Genomic DNA, 21,449 nt, shown 5'->3' with positions numbered 1-21,449 from the left:
ATTTCAAGAACTAGAGACGCCGGTCAAAGAATTCCCATTTAATTGTTTGGACAGGATGTGTAACGGTTATAAATCCCTTAATATTGCTATCAACTCCTATGGATGGATGAAATAAAAACTAGATAGACAGAAGAATGAATAGATTTTTTTTTTTTTAAGAATGTGCTATGTAAGTTCTACTTTTATTTACGGAAATATTTTGTCACATTTCTTCTAAACACAAAAATCTTCTGTCGTAAAATGAGTTGTTTTGTTTAAATTCTCAGTTATTACTCAAGTTTATATTTGGTTGTAGGCAATCTTATGACACTAGTGTTTGTGATCTTACAACTTAATAAAAAATAAATTAATTAAAAATCACTTTATTTTTATATCATTACATATGAATTACCAAACTTCAAAACAAATACTTGCATGACCAAAACAACAAAACCCTTAATACAATGATATATAGCTTCTTTTTTAATTTTTCAAATGTGTCCTTTATAGAAAGCAGTTTTAACACCTAACGCGTTCATCAACAAGAGTTGAACTAGGAATTGTCACTTGGTAAAGACTTTACTTTAGCATTACACACCAGAATTCTTTTTAATGGATAAAACGAAAATTTCTACTCTGAAATGAGTTAGAAGTGTTTACTCAATTCATGCCAAAATTTATTTTTTATATTTGTATAAGTGTTGAAAACAGTAAGGTTACTACAATAAAAAAAAGCATTTTCTTATTCAAACCATCTTTTAGCTGGTATAGCTAGACATGTATTTGCTGCTGACTAGAATATATTTCTACATTATAAACCATTATAGAATATACCTAGCTAGGTCAGTATAATCATATTAAATGGCCATTTTCAGAGAAGACAAATTAATTAGTACAAGCTACTTCAAATAAATTTCAGTGACTACAGTAATCAAAGATTAAATCCCATGGTTCCAAAAACTTCCTCAAGTGCAAGCCCTGTGCTGTTATAGAGATAGCACGACACCAATTCATGAATGGAGTCTAAGCTTCTCTAGTTTCCAGGTACACACTATATATCCTACCTTATGACAGCAAAAGAAAAAAAATTAACAGACCCTTTTCTCTTTTCCTAACAGAAATAATATGAACTTTACCAACACGTTCAACTCCCATCTACTCGCACTTGATGGACCTGTATATGTGACGAACAAAGAGCAGAGAGGCACGGAAACCTACACTACCAAGCATGAGGAAGAAGCCATAGCAGATGCAGGCCATGTAACCGAAGAAGAACGAAGTTTGCATAAAACCAGACATATCTGATCGTGCATAGTAGTAATACAAGCAATAGCCGTAGATGAACAAGCCAGTTGATCCACCACAAAGGAAAGACCTACGGAAAACACAAGCCAACATCAATGTCATCAAGTTGAAAGCTAAGTGCTCAGAGTATATTAAGGGCTTAAGTTGCCTCTACCTTCAAAAGATTCATGACATCATTGTTAAGAAAATAATAATAGTATTGGCTAAAAAAACGCATCCCAGCAGAAAAAGGAAAAATGTTATCGCAATAAATGGCATGATATTGCACTAAACCCTTAATATTGGACCAAGAAAGCACTTTGTTTACAAAGTTGTGCCAATGTCATTCACTTAAGTTTTCTTCTTTGCCAAATTTGAACAAAAATATCTTTATATAGGTTTAGGTGTGGGCCATGCCTGGCATTGCCATGTGCTCAGGTGGCCCAAACCTTTATAATAGGCCCAAATTAGTTTAGGTTTGAGCCTAGGCCCAAACATTTGGAGCCCACTAGGCTTTGGTCCAAAACCTAGCCAGGCCATGAATGCAATGCAACAGATACTCGAGAATGTCATCCAAAAGAAAAATAGTACTCCCTCTAAACCTAAATATAAACAAATTTAACTACTAGACACATAGATTAAGGAATTTAGTTAATAACGTTTAATTCAAAAAATGTTCCTAAAATACCCTTCATAGTAGTGATTGTAGAATAGGAATAAATGATTCACGGGAAACAAGATTTTATTAAATGAAGAACATAATAAGAATACTATCATTAAATGAGATAAAAGTTAGTTAGTATTTGCTTATATTTAGGTCCAAAATTATTTTTTTTTGTTGCTTATATTTAGGTCCGGAGGGAGTAACATACAATATTTTGTAGTTGCATCTGTATATGAAGAGATTCATATTAAGGCAATTATAGAAAAACATTATTCTTAATAAATGATACACTAGTCCTAGAAAAGCTAAATATTCTAAGGTACATCCCTTCCGTTACACCATCAACAAAAATCTTACCAATGCCACCTACTAGTCCTTAAATAGGTGGGAAAACTAATTTTACTATGATTGCCTGGTCACTTATCTGCTTGTTTGAGTAGATACAGAATATGACTAATAGGAAGTCTATTTGGACAAAATAAAGTCTAATACATAAGTACTTTCCATCTATTCAATCAAACAAGAAACACTGTTGTATTCTACAAAAACTCTGGTTTAAGTCAACTGAGTTAATGTACATGATTCATAATCACTTTACAGAAAATTGACAGATCAAGTATCTATGGTAAAAATTTCAAAAATCTCCCAAACTAAATTGTAGCCAGTTGATGAATTGAACTAGTCATTCAGATAGGGTAATGGAAAGGCAGAAAAGAGAGAACAAGGACAAGGAGAGGGGAAAAAAAGAAAGAAAAGAAACTGACAACTTAACTCAAAGACATAACTGAGTTCAAGATCCAAGTAAAGGACCTTTTATAAAGAGTCCACAATTTACAAAATTACATGCTGAATAACTAACATTAAAAAATAAAATAAAATAAAATCCAAAGTTTAAACCTTAATAGTAAAATCTAAAGATATGTTCATATGCTGATGAATGTCATCACACGTCTTCCACTCCTTGTTGGGAACTTGGGATAACCATATCACCATTGTTGATTAACTCAATATTTTTTTGAAGAGGGCCAATGAGGGAGAAGGGATGAGGATGAGATGGAAGGAAATGATCCCCTCCCAAATACCATTGAGAGAACCAATCACATAAACTTCCTAATTCACCCTCAAGGCCTTCTAATCTCAGCAAAACTCTTATAGATATACATTACTAAGATTACATGCATTAAAATTGTAACATGACAAAGTATTGTGGCATCTTAATATCCCTTTTTCTGGAACCAACACTGTCATGAACATACATTCGACTAAGTAGGATGAAGGCCACTAAAACTATGTAACTTAAATCTAAATATTAGAATATCTGGAAAAAAAAATCCAATAATATATTGATTGTATATTAGAGTAATTTAATGTATCTTAGATTATCAATTAGGATTGTTTGCACAATTCCTTATTATCTCTTTGGATTGGTATCCTTATTTCATTATATTTAATTATTAGTTTCCTTATTTTAATAGGGATTATGATCTAAAGTTAGTATAAATAAGTATAATTGCTTTATATTTTGTAACAAATCATTTCAAGTCTACATCAATTTCAGGGTATCCAGCCTCAATTATCTCCTTTTCCTACAACACTACTAAAAGGCTAAAACCCTACAATTTCAACTTGGTATTAAATTGGTACCATCCTCCTCCATGACCTATCTCACCACTATTAGATTGGAGAAAAGAGGAAAGAAAAATGAACAAGAACTTTTAGATAATAGTAATTATAATTTAATAGTTATACTTATAATTTTAAATATTTTATTCGAAAAATATAAGTGTGAATATAGTAAAGAAATTTTTTGATATTTTGTGGACAAAGTAGTGAAGATAGAGAAGTTATTTCATGCTTTCTAATTACTAGCAAAAATATAAATATGCCAACAACTACTTTTTAAAATTTCCCCCTCTTTTTCTAGCCATTGAGTCATTAACCATATCCTTTAAACCAAGGACAATATGAAAACGAACTGAATTACTAATATAAGAGTAGATAATATATTTCTAGTGAAAATCACATTACACAAACTCAATTCTCAAACAAACTATAGAAGGTAGCAATAACATAAGTTACATACCTCCACCACCATTCATGATCCTCAGCAGCAAGTTGGAAGTACGTCAAAGCCACAGTGATGAAAGCAGTGACAATCAACAGAATAATGAAGACAATGAAGAGTATGCTGTAGATGGTATAAATTCGGTGGCCCCATACACTAGCAAAAATGTAGTACAGCTCTATGTAGATGGCACTAAAAGGAAGAAATCCTGCCATTGCCATCTGGGGAATGGTACTCCTGTACCAAGGCAGAGGTGGAATCTCTCGGGGATATTTTGTAGTGCGGACAGGTGCTTGGAACTCAGTTTTGCTATTCTTACCTGCAATACCACCCAACACAAGCAATGGTGAAGTTACCAATGTCCATATTAGGACTATCACCACAATTGTGCCAAATGGCAGGGCAGCAGTTGCACTATAAGCAATGGCAACGGTGTTAAGGAAACAGAACATAAGGAATAGGGGGCCACAAAAGAGGCATCCTGTCAGCAATAAGTTCCTAACCTGCCAACAAGAAAATAAATGTAGAAATCATTTAATTTCATTTCATACGAATTATATAAATTAATACAGTCAAACCATGAACACCAATCAATGGAAGGAGTCCATATGTACCCAATTAGTCCCTTCAAGTTGAATATAGAAGGAAGTAGCAGTGTAGCCAGCAATGCCAGATGTGAGAGCATATATGACCACCAGTGCAGTAAATAAAGCACCTCGGTTATATGGATAAAACACACCAACCAGTGCAAGCATAAAAATGAAGATTGTACTGCACGAGCATAAAGAAATAAAGAATGACATTCATTACAATATGGAAAAAAACATCAGCACAGGGAGAAAGAGCAATTAGAAGATTCTTACAGTGTGAATAACTGAGTACCAGAACCAAGGGCTGCTGAAAAGAAAGACTTGTGCTTTGGAAACCGGAAAACATCACCATGAATGTATTTCCATCCTGTCTCCTCTTGATCATCAGCAGCTTCCTCATCTTGAGCATACCTGGAGAAAATTACAGACGAAAACAAGAAGCAAGGGGTGAAAATAAGATTAATAAAATAATGTTATAGGCAACAAGATGACCAACTGATGATAGATGAGCAAGAAAGTCATACTTCATAAAGTCATTCTTCAATACACGCATGAGAATGGTTGCCAGAAAACCAGTCAAAAGAAGAACTGTTACACAGGAGTTTATGATTGAGAACCAGTGAATCTCCAAGTGATGTGGCAAAGAAGAAGACTGAGAGTATTTATCCATTCTCTTCTCAAAAGATGTATCTGTTTCCTTCCATTTTGCAGTGTACATGAACTCAACATCAACATCTTTATCCTCAGTCAGGTCCACCACAGAATGAGGATCCATTCGGGCACTGATTTCAATCACACGATCTTTGTTGTACAGAATATCAAACTGAATGTGCTTGTAAAGAAAATACTTGTACTCACTAGGGTCAGTTTTCCCTTCCTTGTCAATCGTCCCAATAAATCCCCAGATCGGCAAATCATCATAATACATCTGGAAATAATAGTCCTTCTTAACTGCTTCTCGGAACTGAGCAACTTGCTCCTTTGTGAGCTTTCTCTTGCATACAACCTTAGAGTCTTTCTCCTTCTTGAAACTAAGTTCGTAAGGAGCACTAACAAGGCGATCGCCATTCAACACCTCACCGAGGGCTTCAGTCTTTTCTTTCTCATGACCTGCCATTCAGATGTACACAATGACATATCAAGAACCCATAGAAGTATAAAAAAAAAAAAAAAGGAATATCCACTAAACAGAGCTACAAATTGACATTTTGTTCGTCCAGATGGTTCGTTTCCACGACTAGTGATTCCGTAAAAACAAAACACAATAGCAATCCAGTATTCTGTCCCTTCCTACAACTGAAACACCAAAACTAAACTCAAAATCTCACATGCTAAAACTACATCACGAGTCATCACACTCTTGCATTAATAACTAGATAGGGAGAGATAAACAATTTTGACTAAATCAAATAACAAAGCTTCAATTATGGAAGTAATAAATAAATTCAGATAGTTAGTTACCTGTTACACAGAATGGCAGGTCAAAGTACCGATACGTTTCACTGAAACCAACCAATTAAACAAATAAATGAGAAAAACAGAAAGACAACAACCTTGTACAACACTGACGTTGCAATCCGAGACAATAAAAACACGAAACTGAAAACAAGATCAGATTTTGACAACGACCCAGAATCTAAAACGGGTGAAGTTAAGTGTTAGAGAATCATGGGTGTGATTGGGAAATGGGATCTCGAGGAGACGAACCTGGGGTTGTGAAAGGGACCAACTTTGTTGGCGTAAAGAGGGACGGAGTCTCCATCCTTGTAACGGTGATCGGAGGCATCGGATCTAACGTGGGTTCCCTGAAAAGAGATCAGAATCGCGAGAACCAAAGCCAAAGTGCTTCTACCCATTGCCGCTGCACTCTCGTTCGTTCTTCGCATTCAGATCAGATGGATAAAGAAAAAGAAACAGACAAGGACAATAAGCAAGAAATTTATTCAGTATAATTTTTGAAGGAAATGACAAAGTTTATTTTTAAAAAATAAAAAAACGAAGTTTTGTCTTTTTTCTTTTCCTTTTTCTATTTTTTTATCTTTTTTTTTTCCTCTTTATAAATCTATTTTTCTCTATTTTTTATATTTGAGTGTATGCATGTTGACCCATTATATGGTACTATAGTATCTGCTATTTTATTTGGCATTAGCCTCCATCATTCATTGAAAAAAATACTGCTATTTACTTAAGGAAATTTTCAAGAGAAAAAATTATTTGTTAATATAACTAATTAAAATTTAAACAAGATATTAAGTTTTTAAATAGTTGTATCTATAAATAATTTGTGCATACAAAATTATTTATATATTTACATAATTCACTCATAATTAAACACTAAAGAAATATGAATCTTCATATAGTTTTCCTTAAAATTGGTTTTGGTCTCACTGTCACCATGATTCTAACACTCAAGTCATAATTTTTTTTTTTTTTGAAGAACACTCAAGTCACCATAAGAGATAGTTGAAGGGTGGGAAAATTCGAGACACAAAAATTTGCTCCCATGTCTTACTCTTTTTAAATTGGGTTTGTCCCACATTAGTGGTGGTGATTTTATTGGTAAAAGTAAAACTATGATACTCTCCAATCCAATATTATGTGAAGGAAATTGCTATTCACACCTCAAATTTTCCTAAAAAATCATTTTTGTAGGGAATTATTTATTATGAAAAAGGTTAAATTATTAATTAGGTCTCCATAGTTTCATGATTCTTATCTTTTTAGTCCCTATAGTTTGAAAGTGATTTTTTTAATCCCTATAGCTTACATTTTAATTTTATTTTAGTCCTTGTAGTTTGAAAGTGATTTTTTTAGTTCTTATAATTTGCATTTTAATTTTCTTTTAGCCCTTATAATTTGAAAGTAGTCTTTTTAGTCCCTATATTTTATATTTTAATTTTCTTTTAGTCCTTACCATCAAAATATGAGTAATATTATCAATTATAATTAACTACAAAAATATTAGCAAGTAATTCGTAACTAATTTATCGCAAGATAATTTGTAATAAAAAAATAATTGATAACTTATAACTAATTATTTTTATATTTTTTGTAGTAAGAACTAAAAGGTAATTAAAATAAAAATTATAAGGACTAAAAAGATCACTTTCAAACTATAAGGACTAAAAGAGAATTAAAATATAAATTATAAGCACTAAAAAAAATACTTTTAAACTATAAGGACTAAAAGATAATTAAAATATAAACTATAGGGACTAAAAAGGTAAAAATCATGAAACTATAAGAACCAAATAAGTAATTTAACCTAAGAAAAATAAAAATATATAATTCACACCCTACACGCTTTAAAAATTAATTCCCAATGTAGCTTTTTTACATAAATACATTTTTGTTATATAAAATATACAACAAAAACATTTTTGTTGTGTAAGAGGTACATAAATACGTTTCCATTGTATATTATATATATAAGGAATTATGATTTCACTTTCATTTTACTTTCTATAATGAAAACTTAAAAGCTCAAAAGGTATATTAAAAGTTAAAACAATATATGCTAATCTCTCAATATATGCTACCACTCAAGCATGTATGTTATCAATATCATTCATGCACCCCATGTTACATGTTTTCATCAAACTTTATTTGCAAAGCAACACTTATTTTTGGCAAAGCAACCTTGTGTTATGCATATGTTATTGGACAAGCACTTACACTTATGCCAAAGTAATTCATCCCCATTGAACCACTGAAAGACATCGATGAAGGAACCACTAAACCAGTGTGTTTTGGATTATTTTTTTGGCCCGAGAGCATAAGTAAAAGTAAACCATTTGGACTATTCGATTTTTATATAAGACGTGACTCAATGATCAAGAAAGAAAAAGTTAAATAAATGATGTGCCCTTGTAAGAATTTCATAAATCACAACAATTTCATAAATCACTATTAAATCGGATAAAGTACCCGGTCAAGCAAAGGAGACATCTAACACATCCCAACCGAACACACTCTTCGGCCACTATCCACATATGTCGAACAATACATCTCGGCCTTTAACGTGTGCGAGCAACGAATATCATTCGATCGTGATTATCATCGCTAAACCCGCTTAAGGTTAATCACTCGATTAGAAGTACTAAAGTATGATTAGGGGAAGTATCACACAATTGGTAATCAAGATGTGACAAGCCCATAGGCTCCAGGCCCAACCAAGTTAGTATAAAAAGGGATGAAACCCCCAGGTAAGAGGACTGATTCATTCTCACATACTTTATGGACTCATTCAACACCTTGGCCGCTTGCTTTGAAACGTAGTTTGCCACTAGTCGACCTCACCACCTAACCTTTGTAGCCCTTGTCAATGTACAATAAGAGAAGGAGTCATTGAGAACCTTCATGGAATATCCGAAACTTGGACCCAACGGTGGCTATGCACCACTTGATAACGATGTTACAACCGAGACCTTTTGTCAATAGCCTACATAAGAAGTCAGCATCTGATCTCGATGAACAGCGAATGAGAGCAGCCAAGTACATGTAGATGGAAGAATTGGTCGAATACTAGAATAAGGTGTGGGTCGATGTCATGTCAGCCAAGAAAGATAATGATAAACCCAGCTCCAACAAGGCCCATGACGAAGGAAGGAGGAATCGGCCACCACAAGAGCCGTACTTTACCCAATACACTCCTCTTACTACCAACAAATTTCATATCATGGATCAGGCCCTAACTATCAACATTTTGACCATGCCTGAGGTGGTGGCAGCAGCAGTAGGTTGAAACCTTAAGCATTGGTTGCTTAAGCCTTTTCTCTCGAGAGGTGCCTTCTCGGTGCCTAGATTGTTCCCTCAAGCCACTCCGGTGCTCCCGGTGGCTCTGCTTCGTATGTTTTTGCTTTCCCTTAGGATGTTTGTCGACGGAGGGAACCACATCAGCTAGACCCTCATGAGGCCCCGAGGTACGTTTGGCAGTAGGATTTGACGAAGGACCACTAGCAGCAACGATTCGATTCTGTCGGGCCTAGCGAAAAAGCATTCATATCAGCGTCGGCCTAAGTCATGATTCCTACAAAATAACATAAGTGATAAAATTTCAAGTTAAAGTAAGAAATAAAAAACAACCAAAAAGGAAACAAGACTAACTCTCAAGGTTCCAGACAAGATTCGGAGACTGTAGAAGTGACCCAAGAGGTCGAGCAGGTAGTTGTCGAGGGAGCGTTTCGAGGAATTTGAGGTCTTGGCGTTCGTCGGGACTCAATAACTCCTTTGGGTACTTGTCGTACTGTTGAGGACATTATTGTCAATAGAAGGAAAACAAAGGATTCCTTCCAAGTCATAGAAGTAATCCTTCCCAGCGATTGGCCTTGTGGTTGCTTTGAAGTAACCAATCTTAAAAATTTTATAAGAAGAAGTGAATAGGTGAAAGAGAGGATGCTTCGGCAGCCAAATTAGTGATATCCACCGAGCCTTATCTTGAGGATGGTTGTAGAAATAGTGCAAGAAAAGTCTGGGCATCGCCGACACAAAGCTATATAAGCAAAGTACGTGGAATGCTTGCATGGCTACCCACCCATTTGGGTGAAGTTGCATTGGAGCAACGTTAAATATGAGGAGAACACCCATGGCAAAATTGTCAAATGGGACCCTTACATGCAGACCACGGAACAAGCAATCATACATGTAAAAGAAATCCCTATTAATCCCTTCTCGGTTCATGAACACGAACTCCGTAAGCGATGTAGCATTCGACCGAACCGTGTGGAAAGTGACTAGGCATGCATCTGGATTCGTTATGGTGCAGATAGGTAGCCAACTTATGAGGTTGGACAAATCTGACAGGTGGTTGTATCGAGAGAAGTAAGTGTCTACTTCCAAATCAACTCACGTGTACTCTAGAAGCATAATCGGGGAGGTGGAGACATCTCCTTCAGCACTGAACGCTTCTTAGACTGAAAAACAGCCCTCTGGGACGTCCCTGCCTCAACAATAATGGCCACTATCGGGACCTCAACATTCTCACCCACCTTTTCAGCCATAGTGGCGGTAGATGGCTCAGAAAAGTCAAAAAGTTGCTAGACCCCTCAGTTGCCGAGAAGTTAGTCTAACTCGAAAAAATCGATTCCAAGGAGTGGGAGTCGGACAACACTTATAAAACTACGTCGTCGTACCCTTGAACTTCAGACTCGCCTCCAACTGACTCCCTCGACGATGAACTTTCCAACGACATCATTATTATGCACCTCAAAGAAAGAATTGATTATTGCATTACTCATCTAAGACCAAAAAATATTATTCGACTAAAAGCAAAGAAGCAAATGTCAGGGGCAAAAAGTGAACCCTATTTATAGGAGTTGGGCCTGGGTTGAGACCCAGCCATCATCATCCCCCCACCATTCGATTAGAATAGATCTACAATGGAGGACAAGTGATGTTACGGTACCCAACGTAGGAAGATGAAGAAACGTGGGGAGTAACCGTTACCTCCACGATGTAACGATTACTTTGTGGCAATAAAGGCACATAACCATCAGGGGAGTAATTCATAATCGTTCTAACACAACATAAAGCCCCTTTTTTTGGCCAAGGACGAAAAGGGGTTTGGGGGCTAGTATACTGGATAAAGTATCCAGTCAGGCCGAGGAGACACCTAGCCCATCCAAACCGAACACACTCTTCTGCCATGTATCCGCATATGTCAAACAGTATGTCTTGGCCTTCAACATGTGCGAGCAACGAATACCATTCGGTCTTGATTATCACCGATAAACCCTCTTAAGGATAATCACTCAATTAGAAGTACCAAAGTATGATTAGGGGAAGTATTACACAACTGATAATGAAGATGTGACAGACCCATAGACCCTAGGCCTAGCCAGGTTAGCATAAAAGGGGTGAATCCCTAGGTAAGAGGATTGATTCATTCTCACATACTCAATATATATCGTTGATAGCTTTGAGTCAAACTCTCACTTGAGTGTTGGAGGACCTTTTGCAAGTACCACCTCCCCCTTTCACTCCACCGAACACTCGCACCTAAGACTTTAGCAAGAAACTACAAGCAGAAGACCCTTTAATAAAAAGACAAGTATCCAGTCCATTTGTGATAGGAACAACTATCAACACATGTTAAAGTATACCATATACGAGGGGGACATGACTAAATCTGCACAAGAGCATGTGTGGCAAAAAGGAACTAACGAGACCCTTACACGTGAACATTGTTGCTGAAAAATATTGTATATAAATAGTGGTGAGTTGTATGACTCATATTAGATTCATGATTAGGCATAGTTATGAGGAGACATTGATGATAACTTGAGTTAGAGCCCTTTGTCATCTCTCCCTAACAGTCTCCGACATGAATATATATATATATATATATATATATATATATATATATATATATATATATATATATATATATATATATGTTATATTTTATGAAATTAAATTACACGCAGTAACAATTTTGTAATCATTTGATGCTTTGAATTTCCAACAATATAGTTTAACTTGGCAATTATAAAATATATATATATATTTTTTTTTTGGTAGGTGGTGGTGAAAAATAAAACAAAAATAATTAAGAGAAAAAAGTACAATTCGGTTCTTAAGCTTAAGAAAAGTCACACCACAGGAATGGGAGACAAGCTAGCAGGTGGTGAATAAGGTTCTTGAATGAACTATGTCCAACAGTTTAAGGTCTCATTTTTGCCAACTAATAATGAGCACTTTGGTAGCCTTTTTTTCTCTATGCAACCATCCTTTTTCTATGGTTTGAGAAGATATCTGTAAATCACATATTTACAAGATCGTAATAGACGCATTGGTCGCCTAGCCTTCTCGTTAGATGAAAAAACAAAATACAGTTAATAAGTTATGATAGCAATGCAAAAAAGTCAAATATGCAAAATTAATTAATCCAAACATGTTCTATACATGTTTGAATTAATTTATTTTATATTTAAATCTTTTGGTTAAAAAAATCATTGTTTTTTATCGTACATTTTTTAAAAAAATATGAATAAGATAAACTATCTAAATGTATATTTTGGCTCAAAAATAAAGCTAGGTATCCCAATGTTTGGGGAAAGAACCATGACTTTTTTGGTATATTGTGGGTATTGGTTGCATTTACAACATGTGAACATGCAAACTTGATGAAATTAAAGGGCTATCCATGAACTTGACACATCATATTATTTTCTGGAAGATCAACGTGATAGAGTTGACGAAAGGACATTCAAGCATTTGAGACAAATTAAGCATATATCACTTTTGTAGCACAATGCGATAGAGACTTAACAGAAGGCTGGTCCATATTCCCCAAACTATTGCGAGTATTCGTTCCATTTTATCCAAAGCACAAGAAATAGCATTATTTCCGGAACAACAATATTCAATTTAACTAATCCATATTGAATATATGGAATTAAAAGTAGATAGTGGCATTGACAGTTATGTATACTCCTGTAATTACAATATCCATGCATTACGTAAAAAGAATGAGCTGTACCTTGGGAATGATGTTTGTATTTTTGCAGAGGGGCTTTAATTGGTTATGCTGATTTTCTAATCAAGACAAAATCACTGAAGTTATCAAAAGAATTTCTTCGATGTATTTATGCTTATGCATATAGCTAGGTGTGAAACTTGACTTAATTTAATTGTTTATATGTTGTGTATATGAACTTTACATATAACAAAAACAAGTTTTTACATATAACAAAAACAAGTTTTCATGATGTATACAAAATTATTATTATCTTTATCTTATTAAACTCTTATAGTTTTTATTAATCTTTTATTCATTTTAATTGAACTTTTATTCTTTTTTGTTGGATACAAGTGTGAGGTGAGTCTCACATTAGGAATCTCCTCGGTATTTCTTCCCATCGAGTTTTTTCCCAACAGTGGTATCAAGAGTCAGGTTCATCCGGAGCCGTCATTAGCTCGTGCAGTTCAAGATAGAGGATAACGTCGCTCATGATGGAGACATGTTCAAGGATGTGTTTACAAAATTGAAGAATGGAGAAAAACCATGCAATAAGAGATGCAATCCTTGCATGAGAATAACACCTATGAATTGGTGGAGTGGAGAATAGCCATGCAAGAAGAGATGAAATCCATGCATGAGAATAACACTTATGAATTGGTGATGGAGAAGATCCATGCAAGAAGATATGCAATCCTTGCATGAGAATAACACCTATGAATTGGTGGAGTGGAGAATAGCCATGCAAGAAGAGATGGAATCCTTGCATGAGAATAACACCTATGAATTGGTGGAGTGGAGAAGAGCAATGCAAGAAGAGAACCAATCCTTGCATGATGACCAAAGCACATTGACATAAGGTATCCAAGGTGCCGGTTTGCTACTACCCCCCAATTAAGTCGGGAGGGGGAGATTTGTTGGGATTCCTCCTTAATTGGAGAGGTTCTAGAAAATTCTGGAGCTTTCTGAAAAAGTGTAGAATTTTTTAGAACGTCCTGGAGAACTCTAGAGTAGTGTAGAACTCTCTAGAAGCTTGTGGAAGAATGTGGAAACCTCTGGAATATTCTAGAGATGTGTGAAACCTTCTGGAACTTATGAAAAAGTATGGAAGAGAGTAGAAAAGTGTAGAGACTCCTAGAATGTGTGGAACATTCTAGAGAATTAGTCTCCACCCTAGGATACAAGTAATCTCCACCATTCATTGTGAAGGTGGAGTAGTATAAATAAGGGTAGGAGCCTTCATTCCTAATAAATCCAAGTAGAGAGTCTCTCTGAGAGAGAAGATAAATAGCTTGGGAAGTCTTTATCTTCAAGCTTGAGTGAGCCACCGTAGAATGAGGCAATCCAAGTAGAGAGCCTCTCTGAGAGAGAAGATAAATAGCTTGACAAGTCTCTATCCTCAAGCTTGAGTGAGCCACCATAGGATGACTCAATCCAAGTAGAGAGCCTCTCTGAGAGAGAAGATAACTTGCTTAGGAAGTCTCTATCCTCAAGCTTGAGTGAGCCACCGTAGTAGAATGAGTCAATCCAAGTAGAGAGTCTCTCTGAGAGAGAAGATAAATAGCTTGGGAAGTCTCTATCCTCAAGCTTGAGTAAGCCTCTCTGAGAGAGAAGATAAATAGCTTGGGAAGTCTCTATCCTCAAGCTTGAGTGAGCCACCATAGAGTGAGTCAATTTTGTTAACACATCCTTGTAACCCTACTATCATTTTGTATAGTGGAAGAATCTCCATATTGGAGAATTATAATTGTGTGCTCCCATTATTACCTTTAATTACTAAGTGTCTATCTTAACTTCACGAAGCGGGAAAGTTCAAGTTTTTCCAACACTTTTTACTAGTGCAGGTACAATGAGAAGTCACATACACAATATATTAAATACTTGGTAGGGTTGGTTCTAAGGAAGACACTAATGGTACATCTAGAGTTGTTCGAGCATCACTCATTATTTCAACTCGTTCACAGAGAGCGACATCAGTGTAATAAGAGCTGAGGTGTCAGTGCTTGCTGACACACCATTAGTATTAATAATAATAGTTCAATTTGATTTGGATCAGTTTTTTTTTTTTTCGAAAGGCATGATTTGGATCAGTTTTTTTTTTTCGAAATCCAAAAACCAAAAACCAAAAACCAAATTGATTCGATCAGTTTAACACACAAAATCGGTCCAATAAAATTCAAAAGAAATCGGGTTGCATTTTTTGTTAAGATCATATTGGATTTAATACTCCTGTGAGCAAGTATATATAATTGTATATAAAGATTCAAGAATAGAATTACGAACTTCCTAAACGTGATCATATATAATGAAAAGAAGTATATTTGCAAGAAGATAAATCAGTAGAGTTTCCAAAAGGGAAGAATGTGCGTATATATAGGTCCTACCATTCTCTCATTGCCCAATGCTAATATTGACCATTGCTAGAGAAGATGATGATCCATTAATTATGAGAGGGAGAGAGAAAGATAATTATCAAGTGAAAAATATTGGATATGTAAGAAATAGGAACTACAAATTTGAAAATACAACTATAAATTAATGAAAAAAATCAAAACTTAGTTAATAAAGATATGACACTTAAAAAAACAATATATTTTTATCTTTTATTCTTAATCTTTTAAATATAATTTAGGCTATGTTTCAGAACTTGATTATTCGTGTTCATTGTGAATCCACCTATTAGACTTGAAAGTGCTTTGAAAAAATGGGAAAGGTGCAAAACAAACACGCTCCAGAATTACTACTAATATTTATAAAAAGAAAAATCTGACTTTACGTTCCATTTATATTCACACACGTATTTCTATATCGTCCATTTCACTTTTATTTTAAAATTTTATGCATACTTTATACTTTATGATTGACCCGTGCATGCCACCTTGTGATTAACGTTTAACGATGACTTTACTAGTTGGTGAAATAGAAATATTCTTTCTCCCAAATAAAGCCACATCGAATCAACGATTGGTCGCAGTTATACGGCTCTTTTTTACTGAAAAGGGGTATTTTATTTTTCTTTTTTTCTAAATGGGAGTTGTTTTTAAATTATTTACCGGTAGTAAGGTAGTAGGGCTTTTGAGTCAGAAATCCTAATACATGTTAGAACTTTAATTTTTTTTAACTGAAATTATAAAATTATTTATAATTTTAATGTAATTTTTTTTATTTTATAACTTTGAAGTTGTAACATTTTTTTAAAAAAAAAATTAAAGTCACAAAATTATTTTTCTAATTTTTTTATTTTATAGAAGTTTTTTTTTAGTATTACAACTTCAAAGTCGGAGTACTTACTTTTTTAATTTGGAAGTTCATGAGGTCAAGTCGTGAGCTTGGCTACGACTTCACTGCGCATTATTAAAATGTAGAAAAATGAAACAAGAAACATTTCCTTCAAACAGAGCTTTCGCTTTTGTTTTTCATGTATGCATCAATGTTAATTAATCGAAGAGCATATGGAAATTTAGTCCAAATGACTAAAGCTTCATTCCTCATTCAGAATATATTAATGTTACAACTTCAACTACCATTTTCTTTAAACACTATCTCAACCAACAATATGTTAATTTCAAATGGACTCTTTAATGTCCAAAGATCTAACGATAAGAACCCAGATCCTAAATTTCACCATTCTTTTCAGTTCCTTAACAGAAAGCCTGATTCCTGTAGAGGCTATAATATTGCTAGTCAACTGCAAGCATGCTTTAGTCTCACTCTCACACAATATGTAAGAATCCTGATCAACATAGAGGTTTATATTTTCACCCACATGGGCAAGTGTAATCATAACGGCCTAAACATATCAAGAGAATATAGAGTTGTTAGATACCTGCTTGCTTACCGAAGACAAAGTCTGGATTCAGAATGGAGGTAGAGGAGAAGAATAAGCCATGAAGTAATAGAGAAGTAACTTGTTCAGCGATGCAGCTCATAGCATCTCCCTGCCAAGACTACTTGAATGAAGTATGCATTGCATTTATCTCCCATATCTGGAAGTTATGAAAAGATGCAAAGTTAACAGCACTGGCATGACAGCACACTGAAAACAGAATGCACAGTGACAAATGCACAGGGAAGTCGTAGCCAAGCTCACCACCTCACCTCATGCACTTCCAAATTAAAAAGTAAGTATTACCACTTTGAAGTTCGTGATAAAAAAAACTTTCATAAAATAAGAAAAATTACATTAAATTTGTAAATAATTTTATAATTTTAGTTTTTTTTAAATGTTACGATTTTAAAATAGTAAAATAAAAAAAATATATACTGAAGTTTTAAATAATTTTATGACTTTAATTAAAAAAATAAAAAAAAAAATTATAACAGATGTTACGATTTCTAACTCAAGAGGGGTTATGACTTATTCTCTTTAGTAGATAATTTAAAAATAACCCTATTTAAAAAAAACGAAAAAAGAAAACTCCTTTTCCGTAAAAAAAGCCCAGTTATACGTAAACTTCTACTCAAACAGCAACTTTCGAAAAGAAGAAAAAGAAAAACCGAGAACAATGATAGCACGCGACTTATCAGAAATATATAATAACTAGTATGGTTATCCGTGCATCGATGCACGGGTTGTTATTTTTTTTCATATAATTTATATTTGACAACAATTAAATTAAAAATATGAGTTTATAATAAATTTAAAATTTAATATAATAAAAATTAATTTAATCAGTATGTTTATTAATTTAAGAATTATAAAAGTTGGATGTAATTTTTTAATATTTTTATTATCAATATTATTACTTAAATTCGTAAGTTAATTCGTTCCATAACAAGTTTTTTTAATGTTTTTTTCATAATTGAAATAGACAAAAAAATGTTAGTGAATCATGATTAATTATGACTAATTTAATTAAAAGAAATAAATTTTATGAAAATTATTGGAAAAAACGATTAATTAAGTTTTTGAAATGTTTAATTAAATTATAGCTAAAAAAGGGAGGGAATACGACTAATTATGACTAATTTAAGTAAAATAAGTTTACTGATGTGGTGTATTAATAATGGATGGAATTTTAGCGGAAATATGTAGATTGCATAAGTAACAAATTTTATATATATTATAAATTATAGATTATATATAATAATTATTATGGTCCTTTAAAAAAAATTATCACAGATACAAACGACAAAGAGAAGCAAAGATAAAAGTGTAAAATCCAAAATCTTTAATATATTTTTTTGTTATATTTTAAACCTTCAACTGCACACATTAAAATCAACTACAAATTCAAGATCCACTAAAGAAAAATAATTAACACGTTACTTTTTAGATAACTAAATAAATATAAATATTTTTCTACAAAATAAACATGATATTTTTTCAACTCAAGACAAATGTCATATATACAAATGTTATAAATTAAATAACTATTGCTTTGCTCGGTTGAATTACTTTGTTTTTCTCTTTCTATTTTGAAATATTTTTTAACTTACCAAATCCTTTACAGTTTCATGCATTAAACTTGTTAAGTTCTATTGGAGAAATTCACTTCTCTTGGCAAGATAATGTCCCTTGAAGATAAAAAGTAATGACATACATCAATTTCGATCGTCTGTGTCTTAATAATCACAACAATTTTAATAGGTTAAAAAAATCATATAATGAAATATAAAGTTATATCTCGTACCATATTTCATCCGTCGTGACAACAAATAAGGTTATTTGATGCTTATTTTGTAAGTTGTTATGCTATCATTTTTCCATTCATCAATATACAAATTGAGTCTCTTAAAACTAGAAAAGACACATGATTATTACCACAAAATAATAAACCAGAAGATTAAAAAAATGACAAATAATAACAAAATCTCCTTTATCTTTAAAGAGCCTCTTGATACTTTCATTTTCAATTTATAATTAATGTAAAATGAGAATAAAGAGTTGCACATGTGCGGAGGACAAAAAGAATTTAAGATAATAAAGAGTTGCACATCTGCGGAGGACAAAAAGAATTTAAGATTCATTCAATATCAATAAAAAAAATAGAAAAACAAGAATTGCACATTTGCTAGGGAGTGTGATAATTAATTGTTTCAAAGTCAACTTAAAGTTTGAATACCCAAAGGTATTATTTACATTTGTTGAGGAGTGAAATGTTATCATTAGCTTTTTTTATTTATTTCATTTTTAAGTTCAACTAATTATCAAACTTAATATATTGTACCCTCAATTTGAATGAAAAAATAAAGATGATGGAAGTAACAACTTTTATATATATATAGGGCCGTGTAAGTTACTAGGTCACTGAGACAATGGTCTTAGACTTTCAATTTTTTAGGACCTCAATATTTTTATACATTTTTAAAGAAATATTTGTCATTAATTTTAATTATTAAATGATAAATTAAGTTATAGTATGATATATTATTTGGTATTATTTTTATTAATAAGACCACAAATATTAAATATAGATGTAAGTATTATTATAAATAATTTAAGTATATTTTTCTTATTTATTTAAAAAGAATTAAGCAAATTATTTTATATCTATTTTGCATCCTACCTCTTTTCTCTCTACAAATATATTATTGAAATTGATATAGAGTTTAAATTTAACGAATGAATCTATAATTGATATATGTGGAAAAAAAATATTTGGTGCAAATGTTGATATCAAGATCATACATTTAGTTAAGAGAAAAAAATTAACAAACCAATAGAAATATTGAGTTATATTAAAACTTTAGATTTTTTTTCAGATGTTTATCTTGCATATAGAATTTTATTGACAATTCCTGTAACAGTTATTACTGTTGAAAGAAGTTTTTCAAAATTAAAATTGCTTAAATCATATATAAAATCAACAATGTTACAAGATAGATTGAATGTGTTAGTTATTTTATCTATTAAAAGGGAAGTGTTAGAATTACTTCATTATAAAACTCTAATAAATAATTTTGCAGCTAAAAAAGTTAAAAGATTAATATAAAAATTGATATTTTATATCATATACTAAGTCTCTTTAAAATTCTTGTAAAAAAAAGACCCCAAACATTTTTGTCTTAAATCATAAAATGTTTGTACACGGCTCTATATATATATATATATATATAACAGATATACTTCTACGTGACTTTCTATTATTTATATACACACGTTAACAGACCTCAACCAGTAGCTTATTAATTAGTTTATTCTATATTAGTAATTTTAAATTATAGTAATTGTAAGTGTTAGGTACCTAGTAAATATAAGCACACATTAAAAAAAAAATATTTCAGTTGATAAAAAATGAATTCATAAAATATTGATTTGATTCTTCCTGTCGTGAATAATCTATGAATATTTCTTTTAGTTCTTGTTGAACATTGAGACATATTCTGATTTAGTTAAATCCTGAGATATAACTCACGTAAATTTTGTACATAAAAATAAGAATCTAGTAAGCTATATTAAATAGGAAATTAGGGACACCCATGAATTAACAAATAATAATGAATCTCAGGCTCTCAGCATGGGTATTGTCTACTGTTGAAAAGAAAAAGAAGGAAAGAAGGCATGACCATGACTTATTAGAAGCCAAGTACTATCCAGATTCCTTTTAGGTTCCCGGACCACGTCCTTTAATATTTCTAGATCATAAAAGAACCGTGTCCGGACTCGTTGATTGTGGCATGGCATAGACCCTCCTCAACATGAAGCATAGCAGACCCATTCAAATGTGACCAAAAGAGCACTAGAGTTTACTTTAGGCTATGCCTTACATTTTTGTCTTCATTGGCTTAAGTAGTTAAGTTAACCATCTTCTCCTTTACATAGAAAAAAAGCCTAATTGTAAAAATAATTTCTTTATTTTTTCCAAACTCACTAAATAAGTCCTCTTATTTTTTTAATTCATCATTAGAGTGTTTTTAATCCAAAGAGTCAAATTTGGACATTTACTATTAAGGTAAAATGTTAATTGTCATGTATCATTTTATAATTGGTCTCTTCCATTTGAATGAGTAGGACTGTACAAAAAAATCGAGTCAGACCGAATCAGATTACAATCGACCCTACCCAAACCAGTTGCACACTCGAACTATATTGAAAAAAAAAAGTCGCATTTTGTAGCCGGTTTGGTTCAACCCGACCGGTTTTGATAAAAAAAGTAGTGACCTGACCTTGAACTACATTGCGCACTCCCGATCCTTTTATTGTCCAGCTTCATTCGTTTAGGAAGGGAATTGTCAATTGTGGTTTCAAACGGCAAAGCAATTGTGGCAGCACCGCACGTTTTGCGACGATTTTTCTGTACAACCCCAACCACTTCATCTCTAGTCTCTTTCTCTCTCTCTCTCAATTTTCTTTCAGTGTTAATCAAATTAAATTATTGTTTTATTTATTTACTATCAATGTTGTTGGCAATAGAAAGTTCTAGACTTGTTGTCGTTTGATAATGTATACTTAGTATAATTAGGTGT

General features: G+C 32.9%; 1 protein-coding gene and 1 long non-coding RNA gene across 2 annotated transcripts; both read right to left on the bottom strand.

Moving 5' to 3' along the window:
- Positions 1–868: 868 nt before the first annotated feature.
- LOC100813819 (transmembrane 9 superfamily member 3) lies at positions 869–7,071 on the bottom strand. The gene is made up of 7 exons (XM_003524791.4): positions 6,290–7,071; positions 6,044–6,084; positions 5,107–5,692; positions 4,856–4,993; positions 4,607–4,763; positions 4,011–4,495; positions 869–1,354 (listed from the first exon to the last, which is right to left on the bottom strand). Exons 1-7 carry the CDS (start codon positions 6,466–6,468, stop codon positions 1,135–1,137), a joined length of 1,806 nt encoding a protein of 601 aa, XP_003524839.1. The 5' UTR covers positions 6,469–7,071; the 3' UTR covers positions 869–1,134.
- Positions 7,072–16,504: 9,433 nt separating this feature from the next.
- LOC102659531 (uncharacterized) lies at positions 16,505–17,145 on the bottom strand. Its single transcript, XR_414394.4, has 2 exons — positions 16,867–17,145; positions 16,505–16,773 (listed from the first exon to the last, which is right to left on the bottom strand). It is a non-coding gene; the product is annotated as an uncharacterized lncRNA (long non-coding RNA).
- Positions 17,146–21,449: the final 4,304 nt, after the last annotated feature.

Source organism: Glycine max, chromosome 5 (assembly GCF_000004515.6).
Source record: "Glycine max cultivar Williams 82 chromosome 5, Glycine_max_v4.0, whole genome shotgun sequence".
Taxonomy (NCBI): Eukaryota; Viridiplantae; Streptophyta; class Magnoliopsida; order Fabales; family Fabaceae; genus Glycine; species Glycine max.
This window is presented reverse-complemented; position numbering and strand designations above follow the sequence as displayed.

Coding starts and splice junctions, on each gene's coding strand:
- LOC100813819 (XM_003524791.4), bottom strand. CDS start 6,468: ATGCGAAGAACGAACGAGAGTGCAGCGGCAATGGGTAGAAGCACTTTG. Junction 6,085..6,289: donor GGTCCCTTTCACAACCCCAG/GTTCGTCTCCTC, acceptor GGTTGGTTTCAG/TGAAACGTATCGGTACTTTG. Junction 4,496..4,606: donor AACTTGAAGGGACTAATTGG/GTACATATGGAC, acceptor TCTTGTTGGCAG/GTTAGGAACTTATTGCTGAC.